This window comes from Mustela erminea, chromosome 4 (assembly GCF_009829155.1).
Source record: "Mustela erminea isolate mMusErm1 chromosome 4, mMusErm1.Pri, whole genome shotgun sequence".
In the NCBI taxonomy this organism is placed as follows: Eukaryota; Metazoa; Chordata; class Mammalia; order Carnivora; family Mustelidae; genus Mustela; species Mustela erminea.
The window spans coordinates 83,763,524-83,785,957 of record NC_045617.1 but is presented as its reverse complement, the minus strand read 5'-3'; the positions used below and the strand labels follow the sequence as shown (position 1 = coordinate 83,785,957).

The following is a 22,434-nucleotide window of genomic DNA, read 5'->3' as shown; positions in this document are numbered from 1 at the left end:
AGGGCCTGGGTAACTTCTTTGTGCTCTTGGGCTGAGTCAGGGCAGTCAGATACCAGGGCTCTGCTTCTCGAACTTGAGGGAGTCACTCCATTCTTTGAGCCTGAGGCCTCTCACCTTGGAGAGGTGGGTGGGTTTCTCATGGGTTAGTGGGCATGAAAGTGATGTCTCATTTTTTTTTTTTTAAGATGTATTTATTTGAGAGAAAGAGAGCATGTGAGCAAGGGGAGAAACAGAGGGAGAGGGAGAGGGAGAGGAAGAATCCCAAGCAGACCCCCAGCTCAGCACAGAGGCTCCATCCCCTGACCCTGAGATCATGACCTGAGGTGAAACCAAGTGTCAGGCGCTTAACTGACTGCGCCACCCAGGAGCCCCAATGATGTTTCATCTTGACCGTCTGCTGGGAGCCACCCGGTGTGTGAGGGGATGAGGCAGTGTGGACAGAGTGAGGGCTCTGAGGTTGGCAGACCCAGCTCAGAGGAGCCTTGGGTGAGCTGATTCAGCTCTCTGAGCCATTGTGTGAAAAAACAGAGTGAGGCACATGAACACTGATGTGACTTCACTCTGCCGAGGGCTTTGCCTCTAGTCCTTGCAACAGCCCTTTGAGGTGGGTGCTGTGATCAGCCTTGTGTTACAGAGGGGAAACTGAGGCACTTAGGGGTTGCCTCCCTTGTCTAAGGTTGCACAGCTAGAAAGTTTAGAACCAGAATTCAAACTGGGGCAGTGGGTTCCAGAATCCACCTGCTTCACCCCCGGCCTCTGCCCCCTACCCTGCACTGCTCCATCAGACCTGCCCAGTGGGGTTGTTTGAAGATGGAATGAGATCCCCCAAGTATTAGCCCAGGGCCTGGCCCTTCATTGGTGCAGGGCAAACAAAACATGCTGTCCTTTAACCAGCTTGGGGCTCGGAATCCTTCTGTTTTCCAGGGCCTCGGGACTGTGTTTCCACGGGGATTGGGGCACCCTCCAGCCTTCTCCTGCCTCACACCCTTGTTCTGCCTCCTTCCTACCAGGATGTAGCCACAATGCAGTTCTGTGCCAACAAGCTGGACAAGAAAGATTTCTTTGGGAAGTCCGACCCCTTCTTGGTGTTCTACAGAAGCAATGAGGATGGAACGTGAGTTCCCTGACCACACTTCACCCCCTTTCCAGCATCGGGCAGGGAGGGGTGTGGCGACCTGCCAGGCAGGGGGGCTTGGACTTGCTTCTTTCCAGTGGTACCTGGGCCTCCTACTCAGCATGGAAGTCAGGGGCTCCCAGTGGTACCCTGACACGTGGTTGGGACCAGTGGGAGGTAAGGGCAACCCCGAAGCCAGGGTGCCATTCTGAGGGTCTCAGGCATGGTTGTTGGAGGTAGAGGGGAGTGAGCGAAAGCTGGGCTGGGGTGGGAAGGAAGGATCCCTCCGATAGCCCCTTCCTTCTTACACACAAGTCAGCGCATATCTCCAGCCCACCCCTCCTCCGCCCGCAGCCCTCGGAACACCCACACTACCCCACGCACCCCCCACCCAACTACCACACGCCCAGCATGGCAACTCAGGACCCTGTTACCTGCCCAGCCCCACACCTTGCCAAAGGCTTCATTCAAAACTGCACGCGTCTTTAAATCCCCCATTTCCTCCTCTCCTCTCCCTAATCTGGAAGCCACCCACAGTATGACGGAAACACACACAGCGCGGCGGCAAATGTAGGTCAGCTGTGCACACGGATGCTCAGATTCCAGGTTGAGGGTCTGGGGACCTCTGTCCACCCCACCAGCTCGCTGTGTGACCTGGGGCAAGTTATGCCCCCTCTCTGGGCCTGTTTTCTCATCAGGAAAATAAGCCAGTTGGATGAGGCAGTCTCCACCGTCTCTTGAAGCAACATGGCTTTGGGAGGCTGTGGCCACTTTGAGCTGGGATGCTGCCGAACCAGGAAGCCATGGGGTCAGGGAGGTTAATTAGAAAGACACTGCTGGAGAAGGAGAGGGAGAAAATGGATCCATGGGGAAGGAGAAGGGAAGAATAACAGGCAAGAGAAAAGCAGAGCGCAAAGCAGATGTTCCCGGAGCGGAGGGCAGAAAGGCCTCCGCCCAGTTCCCCTGGATTCTGGAACTGTGTGTGTGTGTGTGTGTGTGTGTGTGTGTGTGTGTGTGTGTGTGTGTGTGTGTTGGGGGGCAGGGAGGAGTAGGAGGAGGTGTGTTTCAGTTCAAGAGAAAACTGATTTTAAAACCTGAACGAACAAAACAAGGGAAATTAGGTGTGATCATTTGCATAACAAAAGGAGTCTTTGTCTCACCAAAGGACTCCCAGCAGGATTTCTTTAAATAATTCTTGTTGACTTTGACTTGACTTGAGGGAGGGAGGGAAAGGGCCCAGCGATGTTCCGGGCGCCCACGGAAATGTCCACACAGGTCCCCTCCAGAGAGCCAGTGCCTGGTCGGGCCGGGTTTGTTTCAGAGGTGAAGGCCAGCGGGGCCAGGAGAGAGGGATTGGGATTTAGGAGCAGGGGAGGGGTGTGTTGCAAAGTGTTTGCCAGTGATTGTTCTAGCAGAGCCTGTGTAGGATGGGTGGGGAGGGGGCAGGGAAGAGGGAGAGACTCGTGACTGACACCGTGAACAGGTGGGAGGTGCTGCGCCGCAGGCGAGCCTTGCTGGGGGGAATGCAGGGAGGAAGTGGGGAGGGGAGGGCGGGGCAAAAGGACAGTGAGCAGACCTCACTGGGCAGGACTGGGGTGGTCACTGAAGTCAGAGCCCCTTCCTGGCAGTGGAGCTGTGGGAAACCCAGAGTGTTAAAAATGGCAAAGGAGCTGGTCCAATGGGGGAGGCGATGGGAGTTTATTTGGGGGTGAGTTTCCCTTGAGGCACGGGCTGGATCTCTCCAAGGGCAGCTGGAGAAACCCACCCAGAGACCCCCAGAGGGTGGGGCTGTCTGTGGGCACAGGTCAGAGGCTGACCTGGTGGAAGCAGGGTGGTTACCCAAGGTTTGAGGAGAGACCAGTAGAAGGTTCGGGTGACATTACCAGTTAGGAAGAGGTCAGAAGGAAGGTCAGTGAGGGAACCCAGGGAGTGGAATGTCCTGGGGGTAAGGGGAGGAAGCGCCCATGGAGCACCCATGGAGCTGCTGGTGCTGTACCTACTTTGTCTTCTTCAGTCCCGGTCACCCCTCCGGCTCTGCCAGTCTGCCAGGCTGCCCGCTGTGTACCTTTAGGCAAGTCTCTTAACCCAATGGAACTTTCTGGAATGATGGGAGTGTTCTGTGTCTCACCATCCAATACAGTCGCCATTAGCTACCACAGCTGTTGAGTATGTGCAAAGGGTGACTGAGGAGTTTAATTTTTAATTAAATTAAACTTTAATTTAATTTAATTTAAAGGTAAATAGCCCCATGTGGCTAGTGGCTACCATATTGGACAGTGCACCTCCCCAGCTCGGTTTCTTGTTATGTACAGTGGGGATAATCCTACCACCTTCCTCACAGGGTTGCTGTGAGGACCAAGTGAGTTCATATGTGTCATTAGAACAGGGCGTGGCAGTATTAGCTACTGGATCCACCCCCCAATCATTTTACAGTGAAGGGGAAGCTCAGAGAAAGTCTCCTGCTCAGGGAGGCACAGCTGGTAGCAGGGGTCCTGGAGCTTCACCTGTTAGATCCTCGGGTTCATGGTCTCCCACATCACGGCCTGAGCGGATATCGGGGTGAATTGAGTTGAGCCAGAGATGTCTGCAGGACCATTTCCATGCCAGGGCCTGGCCCCAGGGCAGCTGCAGCAGGGAGTCCAGGGGTCTGTGGATTTGGTGATGAGGGGCTTGGAGGACCTTAAAAAAAGCAGCTTCAGATCAGAAGCCCGAGGGAGGCAATCAGGCTAATAGTGCAGAATACCTGGTCAGGATACTGGTTGGCAAGGGAGAAGACACGGAGAAGTCGGTGGGTCCAAAGAGATGGAGGGGCTGGGAGGGTCCACAGAAGGTGGGCGTGACTGTTCCAGGTAGGAGGTCTCTGGAGCCTAGCCCCAGGCTTCTGCGCAGGCGACCTTCCCTCCCTTCACAGCCCAGGGGTGGCTCCTGATTCTACCTCTCACGCCCTCCTCCCCAACCCTTTTGTCTTCCTGCCTTACCTGCCTGCCCCAGCTTGGGCAGCCGTGGCCCCCTCCTGTCCCCGTCCTCATTCCCATCCTAGTCACCAGCTCCAGGGTGTGTGGGGAGGTCTCCCACATGTATCTCCACACTCCAGTGGGCGGGCGAGAAGGAGCAGAGAAGAGAAACGCTGAGCCGCGGTGACAGGAATGACATTTTGACTTGAAAATTGCCAGAGAAGAAATGGCAGAGGCTGTGTGGGCATGGGCGGGGCCCAGGCGCTTTCCTGCGTGACCTTTCTAGGCTGGTAGGTGGCTGGGGTGGGGGTGGGGAGGCTGGGAAATCACAGGGGGACAGCTTGTGCCCCCGGCCCCCTCTCTGGCTCCTGGCTGCCCCTCTGTGTTGGCAAGGGCAGGCTGCTACGATGTGGCCAGCAGGCACGCACGGGGAGTGGGCAGGGACGCTGGACTGGAGCCCGGCGGGGTAAGCCAGTCCGACACTTTCAGTTTGCAAAGCAGGCTCGTGGATTCAGACTGGGAGAGCCAAAAGTGTCTAAGAGATTGTCTAAGCCAGGGGCCTCACTTTCACGGCCTTTAATGCCAGGGAAAGCTGTGGAAACTCTGCTGCAAGACATACATCTATTCATTAGTTGGTTCCTAAAAAATATTTAGTGAACGCTTACTCAGTGTCAGGCGCTGGTCTGGGCACCAGAGATAAATCAGTGATCCAGGAAGACCAAACAAACCCTTGCCTTCACAGAGCTTGCGTTTCGCCGACAAACCGTACAAGTAAATAAGGAGAAACATAGACTGTGTCAAATGTCAAATGATAACAGGTAAAATGGAAAAAAAGCATGGAAGGGGACAAAGGGATGTCAGAGACAGGGGACTGGGGGTTAAATAAATTTTATATCAAGGCGGGTGCTTTTATCAAATGGGTGACACTGGAGTAAAGACCGAAAGGAAGTGAGTAAGTGAGCCATGGACATGGGAATCTGGGGAGATAACGCTCCAGGCAGGGGAGCAGCAAATATATGAAAGTCATGCACCCAAGGTCACCCCGATTTTAGGGCTTCACAAACCCTTAAATCCCATCCACAGATCCTTCCACGGATCTCAGATGAGGAACGTCTGACAGTAGCCAACTCCCTGAGTTTATAAGGGAGGGATCAGCTTACTCAAGGTCACACAGAGAGGGGGGTAGGGGGGCAGAACGCATTATCTCCTGACACTCCCCACCTCCTTCTGGGAATCTCTCTCAACTGTCACCAAGAAATGGCCACCTGCCTGGGCGGCTTGGTTGGTGAAGCATCTGCCTTCAGCTCAGGGCACAATCCCAAGGTCCTAGATGGAGCCCTGCTTTGGGCTCCCTGCTCACTGGGGAGCCTGCTTCTCCCCCTCCCTCTGCTCCTCCCCCTGCTTGTGCATGCTCACTCGCTTGCTCTGTCTCAAATAAAAAAATAAAATCTTTAGGGGAAAATGGCTGCAGGTAGTGTCTGGATGCTGCTAGTGACAGGGAGCTCATCGCCTCCTGAAGCTCTAGCTTCCACTGTCAGGCAACCGCAGAGGTTAATTGGTTGGCCCCTCTGTTGACCTGGATTCTGCCTCCCTCGGTTGGGGCCTGACACCTTCTGTCTCTTCTTTACCAGGTTCACCATCTGCCACAAGACCGAGGTCATGAAGAACACCTTAAACCCCGTTTGGCAAACCTTCTCCATCCCTGTGAGAGCACTCTGCAACGGGGACTACGACCGGTGAGATGAGACACTGTCCCTCACAGGGGTAGGGGGTAAGGTGTAGGGTATAGGTGCTGGCTGGCTGGGCAGTGGGGGCGGAGCCCCCCAGAGCTGTGCTGTTCCTGCCCCTTGCCTCCTTGGGCTGTGTCTGCCTCTGTTCCCCACCCCGCCCCACTGCCCCGCCGCCGTCCCCCTGGTCTGGCAGCCCACTGCTGGTGGGGGACCTCCCCAGCCAGGGGGGATAGGAAGCCAGGGAGCCCCGGTGGGTGTTGGGTGTCCCCGCCTGGATCTCTGCAGCCTGTCTCTTTGTGATTTCCAGTGGAGGGGCGGGCAGGGGCAGGATGGGGGCTCTTGATGCAGGCAGAGGTGGCCATGCCAGCCCCAGCTCCTAGCAGATGGACTCTGGGGAGTCAGGATCCCAAGATAAATGGGGTATGAGGGGCGGAGTATGGAGAACTCTTGGAACTTTCTTGATGTGCGGCAGCCCATCCTGATCACACGTCTGTCGTCTCTCACTGTCATTGTTTGAGTGTAGGTTGTTGGGTGTAGGTACCAGGGACCTGGTTTCTAACTCTGGCTCTGTGAATAAAAAGCGCTGTCAACCTGGGCAAGCTTTGACCTGCCTGAGCCTCGGTTTCCTTATCTGTAGAATGAGTTTTAAGCATCCACCTACCTTCAAGGGCTGTTTAGAAGCTCCCATGAACTTCAACCTACAAGAAAGCCCTGGTGTGCATAAAATACCAAATCCCGCATTTTGTCCACATTTATTGACTTACCACCGTCTGCTGGGCACCACGCTAGATGCTGGGAACTCAGCAGGAGACCAAACATGCTGTCTTCACCCTTTGCCCAACCTTGTAGAGTTTACATCCTTGTGGGGGAGGCAGACATTAATCCGATCACCACACAAAGAAACAGATAATTGCATGTTGTGCTGAGTGCCGGGGAGTGGGAGCGCAGTAGGATGGCATCGGTCTGTGTGAAGTTTCGAGAACCTGGCCTGCTTTCCTGTTGATTGCTGTTGCCGGTGGATGAGCTGCCAGATGGGATGGAACACGGGGCTTCTGCAGGCCATCCGGACAGGAGTACTGGGGTATCACAACGGACCTGGCAGGGGATCCTGGCTGATGCCGTTGGCAAGGGCTCCCTGGGACCCTGCTCACAGTGTCTCCTGACTGGGTACATGTTGCGGGGAGGAGTGGGAAGGACAGTGCGGATGGCCTTCAGACATCCCTGTCTCCCTCCAGGAAACCCTCAGGCGGCCCTGTTAGGTTGCTGATCCAGGAGATGAGGTGACTCCTTCTCCTGCCTCTTAGCTGGGACAGATCCGCCAGTCTGTTCCATAGGCGGTCGCTGAGTACCTACGATGTGTGCTCAACGCTTCGCCTGCAGCTGTGTGGCTTTCAAGGGAATATAGCCACGTTTCCATCTCTAGGGAGCCTCGAGGTTGACCACAGGGAGCTCAGATGTGCACACATCTGCATTTTAGATAGCTAGATAATTGTGCAAAATGAGACTGGAGACAAAAATAGACACTGCAGCCAAATGAAGCCCGGTTACATGTCTGGCCAGTCCTGGGGCTTCCGGGGGCTGTGGAGTGGAAGGACAGTCTGGTTGGAGCAGGAGGGTGAGAAGGAGACTTGGGGAAGGCTGGGAGGTACTGTGGGGGGTGGTTCTGGTTGCTGGAAGAATGGTTGAGTTAGCGAGAGGTGACAGGGAAGGGGGGCAATTGAAGGTTGGGGGATGGGAGAGCATAGCAGTTCAAGTCTCACAGGGTGGGAGGAATTGGCATCTCTGGCTGTTGGGGGCTCAGCCGACCCCTGACAACCCTGCACCCTGAGAACCCAGCCTTGTCAGTGACAGTGAGAGGGGTAGTTGGGCTCAGACAACAGGGCTCACTGTTCAGCCACCAGTGGAAGTGAAGTTACGGGAACACCTCCAGAGCCCACCCCCATCCCTCCCCTTGCAGGCTGAGCCCCAGACTGGTTTCTCTCCAGCATGACCAGGCAGCCCAGGACCCTCTCCACAGCCGGGAACAGACTGACCATGACGTGACTGACAGTGGTGTTAATGGAGGGGGCCAGGCCTGTCACGCGGCTCCTCTGCCACCGAGCTCTAGGGCGACCTATGTACCCAACAGCCACTTGGGAGGTGCAAGTGTCTGGAAGGCCCTCACAGGGTAGGAGAGGGAGGGGTTTGTGCAGGAAAACAAAGCCGTTTCCCTCTCCCCCCGAGGTACCTCTGGAAGCTCACAAAAATACATTCAGTTTAATCTAGCAGCCGTGTCTTCCAAGCCAGCCAGGCCACAGACATGCTGCTGGGTGCTGTGGGCATAGTGGACATCAGATCCGAGCCTCCCCGTTAGGTTACTCCCAGGCCAGAGTGGGAGACTATGACATTATTACTATGACCCCAAGTAGTAGTAGTAGCAGTAGTAGTAGTAGTAGTAGTAGTAGTAGTAGTAAATGCTCTTGTAGCACTTCTGTGGTCATTTATGTATGTAAGCTAATTTCATTCTTCCAACAATTTCCTCTGAAAAAGGTGCTAATACTATCCACATTTTACAGGTAAAGAAACTGAGGCCCAAAGACGTTAACAGCTCACCTAGGATCTTACTGCCCATCAGTGGTAGAACCATTATTTGGAGCCAGGCAGGCTGCCTAGAGAATTTGTATTCGTGTCCCTCATGCTCTGGGGCCAAATGGCTAAGACGGGTGTGAGTGGGGCACATTTAGTGGAGGGCTTGCCCAGGGACTTGGGGTAGGTCTGCTTGGAGCCTGGAGGTGAAGACTTGAAGGCCTGGCCATCTGCCTAGATCTGGGAGTGAAAGGGATTTAGAGGACGTTTGTGTTGGAGCTGAGGTTGAGAGGGAGAAATGGAAGAGTGACAGGGACCCTGAGGGGGCAGCTGTGTGACAGGCACGGCAGTGCTCTGCCAAGCAGAGAGGAGGACAGAGAGCTGGCAGAGGTGAGATGTCCCAGGTCCTGCACAAGTAGGGAGCAGGAGAGAGACACAGAGATGGTCCGAGAGCTAGGAGGGTACTGAGAGAGGGCGGCTGGGGCAGAGTCCCGGGCTCGGGGAGAATCCAAATAGAAGTATCAACTCCTCCCATAAAGGAGAGAGCTGGGAGGGCGAGAAGCAGGGATCTGTGAGGCAGGAGAGTTTACTTGGAACGAGGGGGTGGAAACCAGTTAAGATGACTGAGTCTTTCAGACATGGGTCAAATTGTGCCCTAATTGGTTTAAATACATTACCCTATTTTGTGAATTTAAGTTTCACGGCAACCCTAGAAGCTCGGCCCTAAGGACATGCCCATTTCACAGATGGGGAAACAGAGAACTAGAGCTTATGTATCTTGCCCAAGCAAGGAGAAGGTATATTTCCCTTCTCCAGAAACTGCCTTCTCTAGAGGCAGAGGTCCACCTCACCTTTGCTGTCTCCAGTTCAAATCCAAGCGAGCCAGCTGGGCAGAGCTGGGGACAGTGGGGCTGGCGTCAAGATCAGAGGTGGTCCAGCCCTCCTGTGGGGTGAAATGGGTGATGACAAGAAGCCCTTCCCCAGCCTTTTCTGAAGCCCCTCTGCTCTGGCCTTGGGCATTCTGCAACTTGAGGATCTATTCACCCTTGAGCCAGCCAGATTCTCCCGCTTAGGCTGCCGTCCCTCACTCACACCTTAATGTTGAATGTGTGGATGTAAAGAGGGTAAGTTGTACTGGGTCCTCCCCTGAGAGGGGAGACGATTCCCCAGGACTGGGGGCTCTCACATCCCAGAAGCTACACACTTTTGTGGGCCTGCTGGAGAAGGGAAATACATCACCCTTGAACCCTACCGCATACTGAGTCCTGGGAGGGGGCCCAGCCACTGCATATGACCAGCTGACACACGTAGAAGCTGAAGCTGAAGGCAGAGGAGGGAAAGCCTCTGCTGTGTGGCTGTGCTTACACAGAGCTCCACCTTCCAGCGTTGCTGCCTGTCCCCCTGAACCCCAACACCCGTCTTCTTCCCCGAAGCCTCTAAGACTGTTGGGCTGACTCAGTCAGTTTAGGGCCAACCCCTGGAGTCCTGTCAGCCTAGTACCTCTTCCTGCCCTGGAGAAGCTCATTAGGAGAGAGACACAGTTCTGCTCCGAGGAGACTGTAGATAGAGCTGTCGGTGTGCAGGTGTTCAGAGAGGGAAGCCTGCAGTCTTTGCTGGCCTCCCTTGGCCCCGCTGGCTTGCTAAGGCTCACACAGACCCAGCTCTGTCCCCGCAGCCCCAGGCATCCAGAGACCCACAGGACACTGGCTCCTGGCCCCAAGCCTGGCTTCACAGCTTGATTTGGAGAAAGCCCCACCTCCGCCCCCCACCCCCCGCCCATGGTCCGGGCTTCCCTTCATGATTTTGTGTAAGGAGGGAATTGTCACTGCATGGTAACTTCACAGAGTTGTGAGATCTCAGTCAGACGACAGATATTTAATAATATTTATATTACCTACTATACGCCAGGCACCGTTCTAGAAGCTGAAGATTACAGCAGGGAACGAAACAACCCACATTTCCTGGTCTCAAGGAGCTGACGTTTTCATGGTGAATAGCAATTGCTTGGGAGACAGGGACTTGGACGAAAGGCTGGAGTGTTTTAGGTGGAGCAGAACATGTGTCCAATCCTGGTGTGAATGACATGTGAATGATGTCGTTGACTTCTCACAACGCCAAAGTGGGTGTGATGATCCCATTTTACAGAGGGGTAAACAGAGTCCCTGGGGCCATTGAGAGGGCTGGGCTGAATTTGCACAGGAATCTCACCCCTGGAAGTCTCAACCTCAGCGGCAAGTTTAAAATTCCCCAGGGAGTTTTTAATACGCCCCCTGCCCAGGCTGTACCCCAGACCAACTGATTCTGAACTGCTGGCGCCCGGGATCCAGTGTGCAAATGATGAGGGAGCCCAGCGCTCTCCTCTAGAGAAGGTCGGTGGCTCTGGCCAGGCATTCCAATCAGCCAGGGGATGTTCCAAAACTACCCAAGCCTGAGTACCATCCAGACCAACTGAATCAAGCCCTTGCGCCCTGGGATTAAAAACAAGAAACAAACAAAAACCAAAAACCTCCTTAGTGATTTTGGGGGGGTATCCAAGGCTGTGTCTGTAACTGGGGTCCTCCTGTAGTTTCTGAGCCTGTGGCTGTCACTGATCCAGTCGCCTGAGTGGCTGGTGTTGGTGGTCTCAGGAGAGACACTCCTTGCTGGGGTCCCCGAAAGTCCCCTGCAGAGCCGCATGGGTCTGGGAAGGACTGGGTGACTTTGGCATTGTGGGTCAGGGTCCTGGCTCTGGCCCTGGCCAGCTCTGGGCACATCCCTTAGGGCTTGGCTTCCCCAGCTGAAAATGAACGCACACAGCAGAGCCGCGGGGTGTGTGTATGTGGGGAAACTTTAAACTAGATCCCAGGCTCTGCCCAGAGACGCCAGGAACAGGACTTGGGGCTGTGTATGTCTGACAGGCTCCGTGGTGATCAGCCACATGGCCAGGCTTGGATACCACTGAGGTTACTTCCAGCCTTGTCATTTCAGGAACTGGAAGTTGCAGAGCCCAGGTACCCAGGTGGGAGGGTCCCTGATTTAAGTAAATTTCCTATGAAAAGCAATCCAAGTGTGGCCGAATGCCAGAGTGGAGAGGGGGAGGCATTTTTACGGAGACCCACCTGTGCGCCTTGTGGGCTCTGCCAACTCCACTAGTATCCTTCTTGAAAAGGATGGTCTGTGGCTCAGAGAAGTTCAGTGACCTCTCCAGGTCCCACAGCATCTGCACTCCAGCCTCTTTCCAGTCACCAGCCTCCTCCCCCCACTTCAGGGACCTAGATTTTTTACCCCACGATTCACTCCAGAGAGAGACACAGTATTTTGTTTTTCCTAAGAATTTAAGAGGATTCCTTGAAATGAAAGGCTTCCATGGCTGCCTCATTTACCTAGATGGTCACAAAAATCCGGGGTGGTGCACGACCTCCCAGACGTTCCTCCATGGGGGGACAGTTGATGCCTGGCGGCGGGCAGATCCATACCCCGCCCTCTGGCCGCGGGAAAGCTCATCTACGGGGAGACAGCGCCTCCTGCTGGGGGCCGCGCCACCCCGAGGCCGACTTCTCGAAGACCCACAAAGACTGGCTGCGGCCCCGGGGCGAGATGATCTATAACTAGAAAACAGGCCCAGGCAGCTGTCTCTGCGAGCCCCAATTCGGACGGAGGCTGGAGACCCCGGCTCCCCCACGCCTCTGGTTCCACCCCCCCACTACCCCGATCCTGAGCCTGCAGGGAGATCCTGGCAGCTACCCCATTCCCTGGGCCTCCCTGGAGGACCACTGGCACCAAGGGTTAACCCGCGGTCTTCCACCTCCCTCCTCCCACCTCTGGTCTGCTAGCCTGTTGCCATGGAAACGGGCTAAAAATAAAATGGGCTCCCAAAGCCCAGCCCCCTGCACAGGAGTCAAAACAAACTAATTAAAGCAGCCAGGCTAAAATATGAAGATAATTACACCCTCACTCAGGAGCCAGTCGTGGCAATGGAAAAGCTCAGCAGGCCATTCCTGACTGGGGGAGGCCCTGGGCCCCTCCCTGCCGGTCTGTGCTGGTTCCCCATTGCTCAGACTCCTCGGATGGGGGTCCCACCAGTTCGTAGTCTTGTTACCCCTCCCCAGGAGAGCGCAGGGCTCTGGCCTGAGATCCCAGGGTCCCTCTGCGCCCCCCCCCCCCCCCCGCCTTGATAAATCCGCACTATGGCTTCTTCCCGGGACCTGTGTCCCATCTGGGGTGGCCAAGGAGAAGGTGGGGTGACTGAAGTCTGAGACTGTTTTTCCATATCCTTCCTGAAACTCAGGCAAGTCCCTAGGCAGCTTTGAGGATGCCTCTGTCCCCAAGACCTTTACTAAAAGGCCTAAAGATAATTCCTTTGTCTCTGGGGCTGTTGTGTGTCCTTTGAGGGCCCTAGAGCCTGGTGGATGTCTCAGCGCACCTTTCTGGCCCAGGAGCATGGGAGGGACCTTGTCTTCCCGGCCATGCAGGTGCTGGGTCAACCCACCCCACCACGGGCGCTTTGCCTTGCAGGACCATCAAGGTGGAGGTGTACGACTGGGATCGGGATGGCAGGTAAGCAGGCAGGAGGACAGAAGGTGAGCGGGGATGAGAGCAGCCCCCAGGGGTGGTTGAGCCCTCCCCTCAAAGTGGGAGAGCTAGCCAATGGCAGCTCTGGGGGTGAGGGAGCCTGGGTTTTCCAGGGTCGTCAGGGTCCACTGCCCCAGTGGCTTGTCCCTGCCCCGCTTCCGTGAGGCACCAGAGGATCTCGGTCCTGCATGACATGGTTCCAGAGGCACGGGAGGCCTCTTTTTCTCAGATAGCCACCTAGCAGACAGCCAGTGCCTAAAACCTCACCACATTTGGGAGAATTAGGATTTTCTGAAATGTGCCTCTTCGAATGTTCAGATCCAGGTGACCCCGAGCATTCATGTTCTCCGTGAGGCTAAGTGCTGTGAGGTGACCGAGATGGGGAAGACAAGCTCAGTCCTCGGAGAGACTCCTCCGGGTCTAATTGTGTGGGGGGTGGGACTGGTGCATCAAAGGAACGGTTTGTAGGGAGCTGGCCCTGAGGGGGTGGGCTATGGGGAAGGGTAAGCTTTGATGCACACGAAGGGTCCCTTGAGCCATGAGGCTGTCCCTGAGTTGGGCCAGGCCGGGCCAGGAGGAGGACAGTTCTGTTTGGGTTGTGGGAGGCCAGTACCCTCCCTGTCTGTGCCTGGAAGGGCCCCCACGGAGCAGTGTCACTGGGAATTCATAGATAAGGACAAGAATGGGCCTCTCCTGGCTCTACTCCAAATGTCCTCTGGACTCTGCCATTCTGTGGCACTACGAGGGGTGTTGTAAGGGGACTTTTGCCCCATAATCTCCATCCATACCCCTCAAGTCTGTGATGCTGATAGGGGGTACTGTAAAGGGCTGTGCAAACAGAACTCAAGGTAGACCCTAGACGGTCCAGGTGGCTCGCCTTTCCCTGAGGCCTTCTGACACAGGATTCCAGTGCCACAGAACCTCTGTTAACTCGCTCTGTCCCCCTGTCCTCTCCTCTTTACCAGTTCCATGTTTCCTCTTACCCCAGAGCTCCCCATACTTCTCCTTCATTGGGGAAAACTGGGGATAGCCACCAGCTTATAGCATCCCGCCATCAAGGAGCTTGTAGTCTGAGTCCCAAGAGCTATAAATACATAGTCAAAATCCAGAGTGGCTTCCAGGCAGAGGCAGGCTCCAGGGACTCCTCCCAGGCTTCACTCTCCAGCTGCTCCGGAGGCCCCCCCCAGGCTGCCTCTCTCGGGGGTGGTGACCCCGAAAGGCAGCCAGCCATGGGAGAGATGGTGAGCAGGGTTCTTCTGCGGACAGGTGTTGCTGCTGTTAACAGGAACACATACTTGAGGGGGCAGAGTCCCAGAAAGTGTGGCCACCACAGAAAATCTCCGGCTACCTCCACGGACATGATGCAAACGGTCTTTTCAAAGACTGTTACTGGAAAAATGGCAGATACACAGAAAAAGAGGAGTCTAATGAAGGATTTTTTAAGCCTATCATCTGAATTTAACAAGTGTTACATGTTGCCACATTTGCTCTATGTTTTGCTGCTGTAGTTTAAATTACAGACATCAAGGCATTTCTACCTCTAAATATCTCATTGAGAACATCTAAAAAATAAGGACATTTTCCTACAGAACCCTGAATGCCATTATCACACCTGACACGTTGAACAATAATTCTTGAATGCCTTCTAATATTCATTTCATATTTAAATTTGTCCTGTCCTCCCTGAAAGACCCGGCCCTGCGGGTTTTGTTCAAACAAGACTCCAAGTAGAAGTGGGCCCCCTTCCCTGGGGCCCTGCTCTTGGCTAGGTGACCGCTGGCTTTCCTGCTCCACAGGGGACACAGGGCTCTTCCCAGGGGCCCAGCCTGTGTGCTGACGTGCGCCCCTGGAGCGGAGGCCCTGGGCAGAATCGGGAGCCCAGGGCTGGGGTGTGAGAGGCAGGGAGGTGGGCAGAGGCAGTACCCAGTGTGGGCCACTGTCTCACAGAGACCTTCTCTTACAGCCATGACTTCATTGGGGAGTTCACCACCAGCTACCGGGAGCTGGCCCGCGGACAGAGCCAGTTCAACATCTACGAGGTGAGGTGGACACCGGAAGTCCGGGGTTTACTCTGATTATACCCAACTTCCAGCCACCGAGGACTACTGCGGGCCATGTGCTGGGCTGGGGTTTTCTCGTGTTCTGGGATGTGGCTCTTATTGTCTGAGTCTCAGAGAAGCGAGGGAATTTGCCCAAAGACACGTGGGTCAGTAAGTGGCAGAATAAAGAGGCAAACAATGTCAGCTTGCCTGGCTCCCTGAATCATTGAGTTACAGTGTCCCCACAAAGCGTTCTTCCAACAAGATGGGGGAGGAAGGGTTCCAGTGGGGCAGAAGTTGGGGCTGGGGGAAACCCAGGGTCCTGAGTTCAAGGTGGCTCTCTGCCTTCAATCAGAACAATTTCAGGGCCTGCTGAATATCTTACTGTTTCTGGAAGGGAAGAAACAGAGGAACAGGACTTAGGCAGCCTCCATCTGGATCTGGAGAATCTGGACAAGCCTCTCCCCACCCTGCCAGTCTTCCTGGAGATAACAGTGCTTGCCCTCCAAGGACAGTTTCTGCCGCTGAGTCTTCGCCTGTGTGTGCTCGCCCTCCCGGGATGCCCTCTCAGCTTCCAAATTTAGCTTGAGTTCCAGCTCCTCTGGTGGCCTTCCCAGCACTCTGGTCTCGTGCTTTCTTCCCCATGTGAGCCTCATAGATAGTACAGTCTGTGCTAGACCCACTTAACCGCAGATACTTCTTCTTCTTCTTTTTTTTAAAGATTTTATTTATTTATTTGAGATAGAGAGCAAGAGAGCATGAGCGAGGGGAGGGGCAGAAGGAGAGGGAGAAGCAAACTTGCCACTGAGTAGGGAGCCTGGGATCATGACCTGAGCCAAAGGCAGACGCTTCACTGACTGAGCCACCCGGGGGCCCCAACCACAGATATTTCAAACCCTAACAACTGCCTGGGTTCATATCCTGCTGCTACCGTGGACTGGCTCTGTGACCTGGGCTATGTTTCTGCACCGCTCCGTGCCAGGCCCACTGAGAATGAAAGAAGTCACTAGGACAGTGTCTGGCCCCTAGTGAGCATGACGTCACTCCTGTCTTCCAGCATCTTCTGTGGAGGGCAAGGAGAGTGACATCTCACAACAGCCCTAGAGATGGGCTCTCTCCCCACAGGGGCAGCCACTCAGCTAGTGACATTGAAGGGCCGGTTTTGACTCCCATCGCAGAGTCTGCACCACTCCATACTCTCCTCCTTCACCCCAGGTCTCTGTTCTGAGTGGGCGGGTCTCGAGTTCCACTGGACAGGAGCTCCCTGAGGGCAGACTGGGGGGACAGCCCTTCCTGGGGCCTCCCTTCACATGGGCCTTTGCAGTGCCGTGTGCACCTAGTAGGTGCTGATGGTCCGAGCATGTCCTGAATTCAGTTGAACGAGGCCATTGTGACGATGGAGCGTGGGTGCATTTCTTTGAAAGGGCTCCTATCCTCACAGTTAATTGCTTTGTTTTCTGCATCGGCAAAGGGAAGGGCTGTCTTGTTCTCCCACCTAGGCAGTGTGTGTAGGGGGGAAGTAGGCTCCAGCCTTCTCTGGCTGCCTTTAAGAAGATTTTTAGGGAAGGGATTCTCTCTTGGAGTTTGGCTTTTAAGAGTGCTTGACAGGCTCAGAAGAGGCTGTGATCTCTCAAGCTAAAAGCAGGAAAGGTTGGATTGACTTGTCGTCTCCATCGGAAAACGCCATTGGGTAGAAAAGGAATGAAACTCTGGCAGTCCAGGGCGTGGGAGGGGAGGCAGGCCTTGCCCCCTGGGTAGTGTCACTGGTAGGCCTTACTAGAGTCCAAACTGCCTGAGGAGAGAACAGGCTTCTGCTGGGAAAGACCCCCATCTTGGGCCCTGGTGTCGTCACCCTGGGTGTCTGACTCGTATGTCCTTCCAGCCACTCGGACTCAGCCTTCCCAGACTGAAGGCACAGGCTGAAGCCTCCCCACAGCTATCCCCACTCCCTGGCCAGCTGGCTCCTTCTCCTGGGCTGCCATCATGGCAGCCATGGCACCTGGGAGTCATCCTTGACACCACCTCTCCATCCCCCCACACCCACTCCACTGAATCCCACTCCTCCTACCGTCCACGGACTCTGACATTTGTTCCCTTCACTCATGCACCCCCCCGCCATCATGTCACCTGGATGGAGGTGGAGGGGGCTTTGCAACAGCCCCCCTAATGGCCTTCCCCCTCCTTCCGTCCTTTACTCAGAACTCCAAGGCCTCCTCCAAAATGGTAAACTGATCACATGGCTTCCCTGCTTAACCTTTGGCTGGGCAGCCTATCCACTGCCTGGCCAGGATTCACACAGAGAGGTGGGGAGGAGGTTCAGAATGACGCCCCCACCCCAGCTGAGATCCTGCAGGGCCCATTTCCTACAAGGTGGAGTCCGAGCTCCTCCCCAGGGGCACCATGCACCCCCAGCCGCCTACAGTCTGCGGCAACCAGTGGGTGTGTATGAGCAGACCCACACCTCCCACCTCTAGTATGCCCCCGGGGTCTTACCTCGGCCCCTTCTTTCTGCTCACCACCACGTAGCCCCATTATGTTCTCTGAGGCTCTCTGAACCTCCCTGCTGGCTCAGTTCTGTGCTTCACTCCATGGTTCTCTCCTGGGGCTCCCTTTGCTCTTTTCCCTTTGGATCCTTGGGGACTCCCTTTGGGTATGATTCCTCCTCCAGGAAGCCTTCTCTGCCCGCACACTCATTCTACCCACAAAGTCTGAGGTAAATACCTCTCCTCGGTGCTCCCTCCCATGCCTCTCCCACGCCCCTGGCTATTATTACCTGTTTATCCTACTTCTCACCCCCTTAAAGACCATGAGGTCCCCAAGGGTGGGGGGTGTTGTCTCATTTGCTATTGTATTCCCGAAGCCAGCATAGCTAAGCCAGCACAGCTCCTGGCCCCTGGGAGCAGCTCTGTGGCTTGCTTGCACTGGAGGCCTACCCGAGACCTGCCCCGGGGGCCTTAGGGCCCCTGGGGGTGTGAGAAGAGGGAAAGGAGAAGGCTGAGCTTTCCAGCCTGGGAGTTGGGAAGTTCCTGGCCTGGCCCCCAGGGGGCGACAGTGCCCTACTTGGAACTTCAGGGTGTGGCCCCCAAGAGGCTAGTTGGTGGGGGTGGGGATGTGCTCTGGGAGTGCTGGAAACCTCAGAATAAACAGGGCGTTTCTTCAGTGCCCACTTCACATGAGGATCTGAGAACAAAACATGGCTTTAATATTAAAACAGTTATAATTAGAGAGTGGAAATGTGGAATACAGGCTAATTTAAAGTTAACACAGAAGACTTCAAAGAAATGTGCTTGTGGCCAGGTCTTTGGGAGACACCCAGACCCCCAGGAGGCCATGTTTATTCTCCTCAGCTGGGAGGGCTACTTGGGAATACAAGTTTGAGATGTATTCAGTTCTCAAAGTTCCACATCCTCATGGGACAGATTGGGACACTGAGGCACCGTGCGGCATTGGAACTTTTCACAAAGCTATCTGTGAACACATCATCAGGGCAGCCTTCAAGTCTGTGGGGGCTCTGAGATTGTTCTGGGCTTCTCTCCCCGGGTACACGATTTCCACCTGCAGAACTTACCAGCTCTCCTCACCTGAACTTTCTACCTGAGCCCCCAAATCCAGCTCTTCCTTCTGTCTATGTGGTTACCCCTGACCCCTTTCCCTCCAGCCCCCACAGCCACGCCCTGGGCCCGAGGTCTGTGGTCACTTCTTGACAGTGCTGTTTTCCCATAGCTCAGTACCTGTTCTAACAATCCCCAGGCCCTCATTACCTCTTAACTTCGTGGGGGCGGCAGTAGTGGTAGTAGTAAAAATTAATAGTGGCTAACACTTAAATAATATTCACTACATTCCAGACCATGTCCTAAACGCTTTACTTGTATTGACCTATTGAATACCCAAACCTTTCTATAAGGTAGGTACTTTCTATTCCTATTTTATAGATGAGGAAACTGAGGCACAGGGAGGTCAGGTAACCTGCCTAGGGTCACACAGCCATTAGGTGGCAGAACCGGGCAGGTAGACATGCCCCTGATGTCTCTCCTTCTCCCCTCATACTCATCTTTACCAGGTCCCGGCATCCTAGAGCCTGCTGTGATCATGGCCCCCTCCTGGCTTAGAGGTCATCAGAGTTCCCTGCTGGCTGCTGGGTGTTGTTCAGACATTTAACTTGGCATTCTAGGCTCTCTTCCAGCCAGCCCAGTTTGCTCTTCCACCTTGTGGTTCTGCTGTCCTGTTCTGTAGCTGTCTCCTCTCCTCCAAACTATCTCCTCGGACTGGAATGCCCTCCCTCCAGCTCCCCATGCCCAAACCCTTCCTGCTGTCAGTGCCTGCCGTCAGCTGTCCTGGGGAGGCTTCGAGGATGCTCAGCGGCCGGGAATGGTCCTTCCTTCCTCCAACTCCTTTCACGTTTCTGGCTCCCCGTTTTTGGTGCCTTTTGTCCTCTGTCTCCTGAGGACATATCTTTCTCCAGCTGGAGTGAAGATTCTAGAAGAGAGAAATTGGTGTCCTCCACTCCCACCCATAAGTATTTGTTAAGGAATGTGTTTGTATTTGTTGTCAAGGTGGCACCCAGGTAGGCAGCACTGACCTTAGGGCAGGAACCTGGTTTCTAATTTTGTCACTACGCAGAGCCCTGTGTAACCTTGGGGGAAAGGCTTCTGTCCCTGGGTCTTAATTTCCTGATCTCCAGGAATGGATATTAACACTCATTCAGACAAAAGAGGCCTCTGCTGATGACAAAGCCGGCCACCCCCATGCAGAAGAACAGGGGATGGGGGGGCAGGGGCCGTGAGTTCACCAGAAGCCTAGAGAGGACAGAGAGGGTGTGAAAATCAACCAGACTTGCTTCCTTTGATGGGAGATGAGGGCAAGGTTGGGCCTGAATGTCCCCCATGGAAACAAAAAGACCCGGTGAGGCATCTGGCCCATGTGAAAGGCCTTGGAAAGCTCAAGGAGAAGAGGGATCACTTCTCATCCTCCACGCTACCCACATCTTGGACTCGAAGATTCTTTGCGGGGAGGTTGCTGCCCAGAGCATGGCATGGTGTTCAGCAGCATCCCTAGCTTCTGTCTTCTCCCCGAGTCGTGACAACCAAAGTGTGTCCAAACATGGCCAAATATGTGGGAGTGGGGGGGGCAGCTGAGACCCCTGAGTTAAGCACACCTACAAGCGATTTTTTAACATCTACTAAATAAGTGCTTAGGTCTGGTTTGGAATGAAAGGTTTCACATGAGGAACAGTTAAGGAAGTTCTAACTGCTGTGTTGGCAGGGGGGCGTGGAGGGGGAGCCCCCAAGGCCCGAGGGCAGCCCTAGGACTGAATCTCCAAGGAGGAGCAGGGAGGATGGGAACTGGTGGTGGGGGAGGCATTCGGGGTGAGGGGAGCTGCCTGAGCCAACACACAAAGGCAGGCACAGACAGGGCCCCTTTGCGACATCGAGACTCCTTTGGCAGCATTGGGTGGAGGGCGTGTTGGGGGAGCAGTGGAGAGGAAGGTTAAATAAATATTATTCCTGGTGTGTTTGGTTGTGGAACACTGGATCTAATCAGAATGCATAAATCTAAATGCCAGTTCTCTCACAAAACCTCCCTGGAGCCTCCTCCCCCAGACCCCCCAGTCTTACGCCCCCCATTCTTCTTACTAGGGCTGGAGCCATACCCAGGGGTTGTTAGAAGCTCTGGGAGCCCACCCCTGACTGCTTGGAAACGCTCCTGACCTAGTACCTGTTTTCTCCTGCAGGTGGTAAACCCAAAAAAGAAAATGAAAAAGAAGAAATACGTAAATTCTGGCACGGTGAGTAGCCACGCCCCTCTCTGTAGCCGGGTGTGGACATCCTGAGTCCGGAGCTAGGTCTGCCCTGTCAGGAGTTGTGCATGTCTGTGTGGGCTCGTGTGGGGTGTGGAAGCCAGACCTGGAGAGTTAAGGGTGGGAAGGGTGGGGCAAATGGAGCCACAGCCCTGGGGTGGGGGTGGGCAGCCAGTGTAGACGGTAGATGGGCCACACCACAGGCACTGTGATACAGAATGAGAAATCCCAGAGAGGAACTCCCATGGGGACTTCCTGCAGAAAGGGAGAGGAAAAGGAGTCGTGTGCATTGGGCCCTTCCTCTGGGAAATTCCCCACCGAGGTACTTTTCACAGGTTGTTTCCTTGAGAGGTAGACATTATCATCCCCTTGTCATAAAAGAGGAAACCAAGGCTGCCAGCAGGGAAGTGACTCAGCTAAGGTCACAGAGCCAGAGAGGCACAACCAAGGTCCTAGAGCTGGAGACGGCAGTCAGTGCCCGTTTGCCACAACGATCCTAGGATTACACGAGCCATGTGGCATCTGGGCGGCTGCTCTTCAGGACATCCATGCATTTATCCAACAAACATTTCTTGAATGCTGCAGTGTTCTAGGCATGAGGGATATAGCTGGGAACAAGACAGACTCACATCTTTACCTTCCTGGTACTTACATTTTAGTGGGGGAGACAGAAAACAAATACATATGCATACATATACCTGTATTTTTCAGGTGGTTATAAGTGCTGTGGAAAAAAGTATAAGTAAGGTAAAAGGTTGGGGTGCCTGGGTGGCTCAGTCAGTTAAACTTATGTCTTGGCTCAGATCATAATCCCAGAGTCCTGGGATCAAGCCCTGCGTCGGACTCCCTGTTCAGCGGGAGACCTGCTTCTGCCTCTCCCACTCTCCCTGCTTGTGTTCCCTCTCTCGCTGTATCTCTCTCTCTTTCTGTCAAATAAAGAAATAAAATCTTAAAAAAAAAAAAAAAAAAAGAAGGTAAAGGGTTAGGGAACGCCAGAGACAAAACTATTTTATATTAAGTAGTCAAGGAAAAGCTTTTCTCTGAGAAGGTGACATTTGAGCAGAGATTCAAAGGTGAAGGAGCAAGCATTGGGGCTACTGGAGAAAGAGAATTCTAGCTGTGGGGATCAGCACATGCTGCAAAGGCCCTGAGGTGGAGGCCACGGTGCCTGTCTCAGACAAGCCAGCGTCTTTCCCCTGCAACTATATTCAGAGTTGTACCCCTCCTGTCCCTCCCTACTATGGCAGTCCGAAGCCCCAGAAGCTAATGCGACCACAGTTAGTCATTGGATTTAAGCAAACTGCAACTCCAGATGTGGACGAGGTCCTAGTCAGGGAGCTCTGCGGCTTTCTCTGAGGTACCTTATTGTCTCCATCTGTAAAATGGGTTCATAAATCATCCCTACCCTCCTTACTGCACTGGCTGGCTATGACAGAGGGCTGGAAATTCTCTGTTCACTCCAAGGAGATGAATTGTAATGGCTGGCAGACCCCCGGAACTTTCCCACATATTCCCGTGTCCCTAGGGGAGGCAGCACTTTCCCCAGCTGAGAAATCCTGGATGTACAGCTCAAAAAAAAAAAAAAAAAAAAAGAAAAAAAGCTTGAAAATCACTGATCTTCTTCAGTCTTCTTGAAGATAAGGAAACTGAGGCCCAGAGAGGGAACACGATTTGTCTCGGGCCA

The 22,434-nt window shown here is 54.4% G+C and overlaps 1 protein-coding gene across 3 annotated transcripts in view; it reads left to right on the top strand.

Annotated features, from left to right (window-relative positions):
- CPNE5 (copine 5) overlaps positions 1-22,434 on the top strand; it is an 89,993-nt gene that overhangs the window by 54,834 nt on the left and 12,725 nt on the right. For 2 of the 3 annotated variants that reach the window (XM_032339757.1, XM_032339758.1), the window contains 5 exons: positions 1,011-1,114; positions 5,700-5,804; positions 12,858-12,899; positions 14,878-14,953; positions 20,685-20,738. In XM_032339757.1, the coding sequence (XP_032195648.1) occupies positions 1,011-1,114; positions 5,700-5,804; positions 12,858-12,899; positions 14,878-14,953; positions 20,685-20,738 (381 nt within the window). Of the gene's footprint in view, positions 1-1,010; positions 1,115-4,266; positions 4,359-5,699; positions 5,805-12,857; positions 12,900-14,877; positions 14,954-20,684; positions 20,739-22,434 lie in introns of those variants that run through there. The other variant, XM_032339759.1, reaches the window with a different exon arrangement.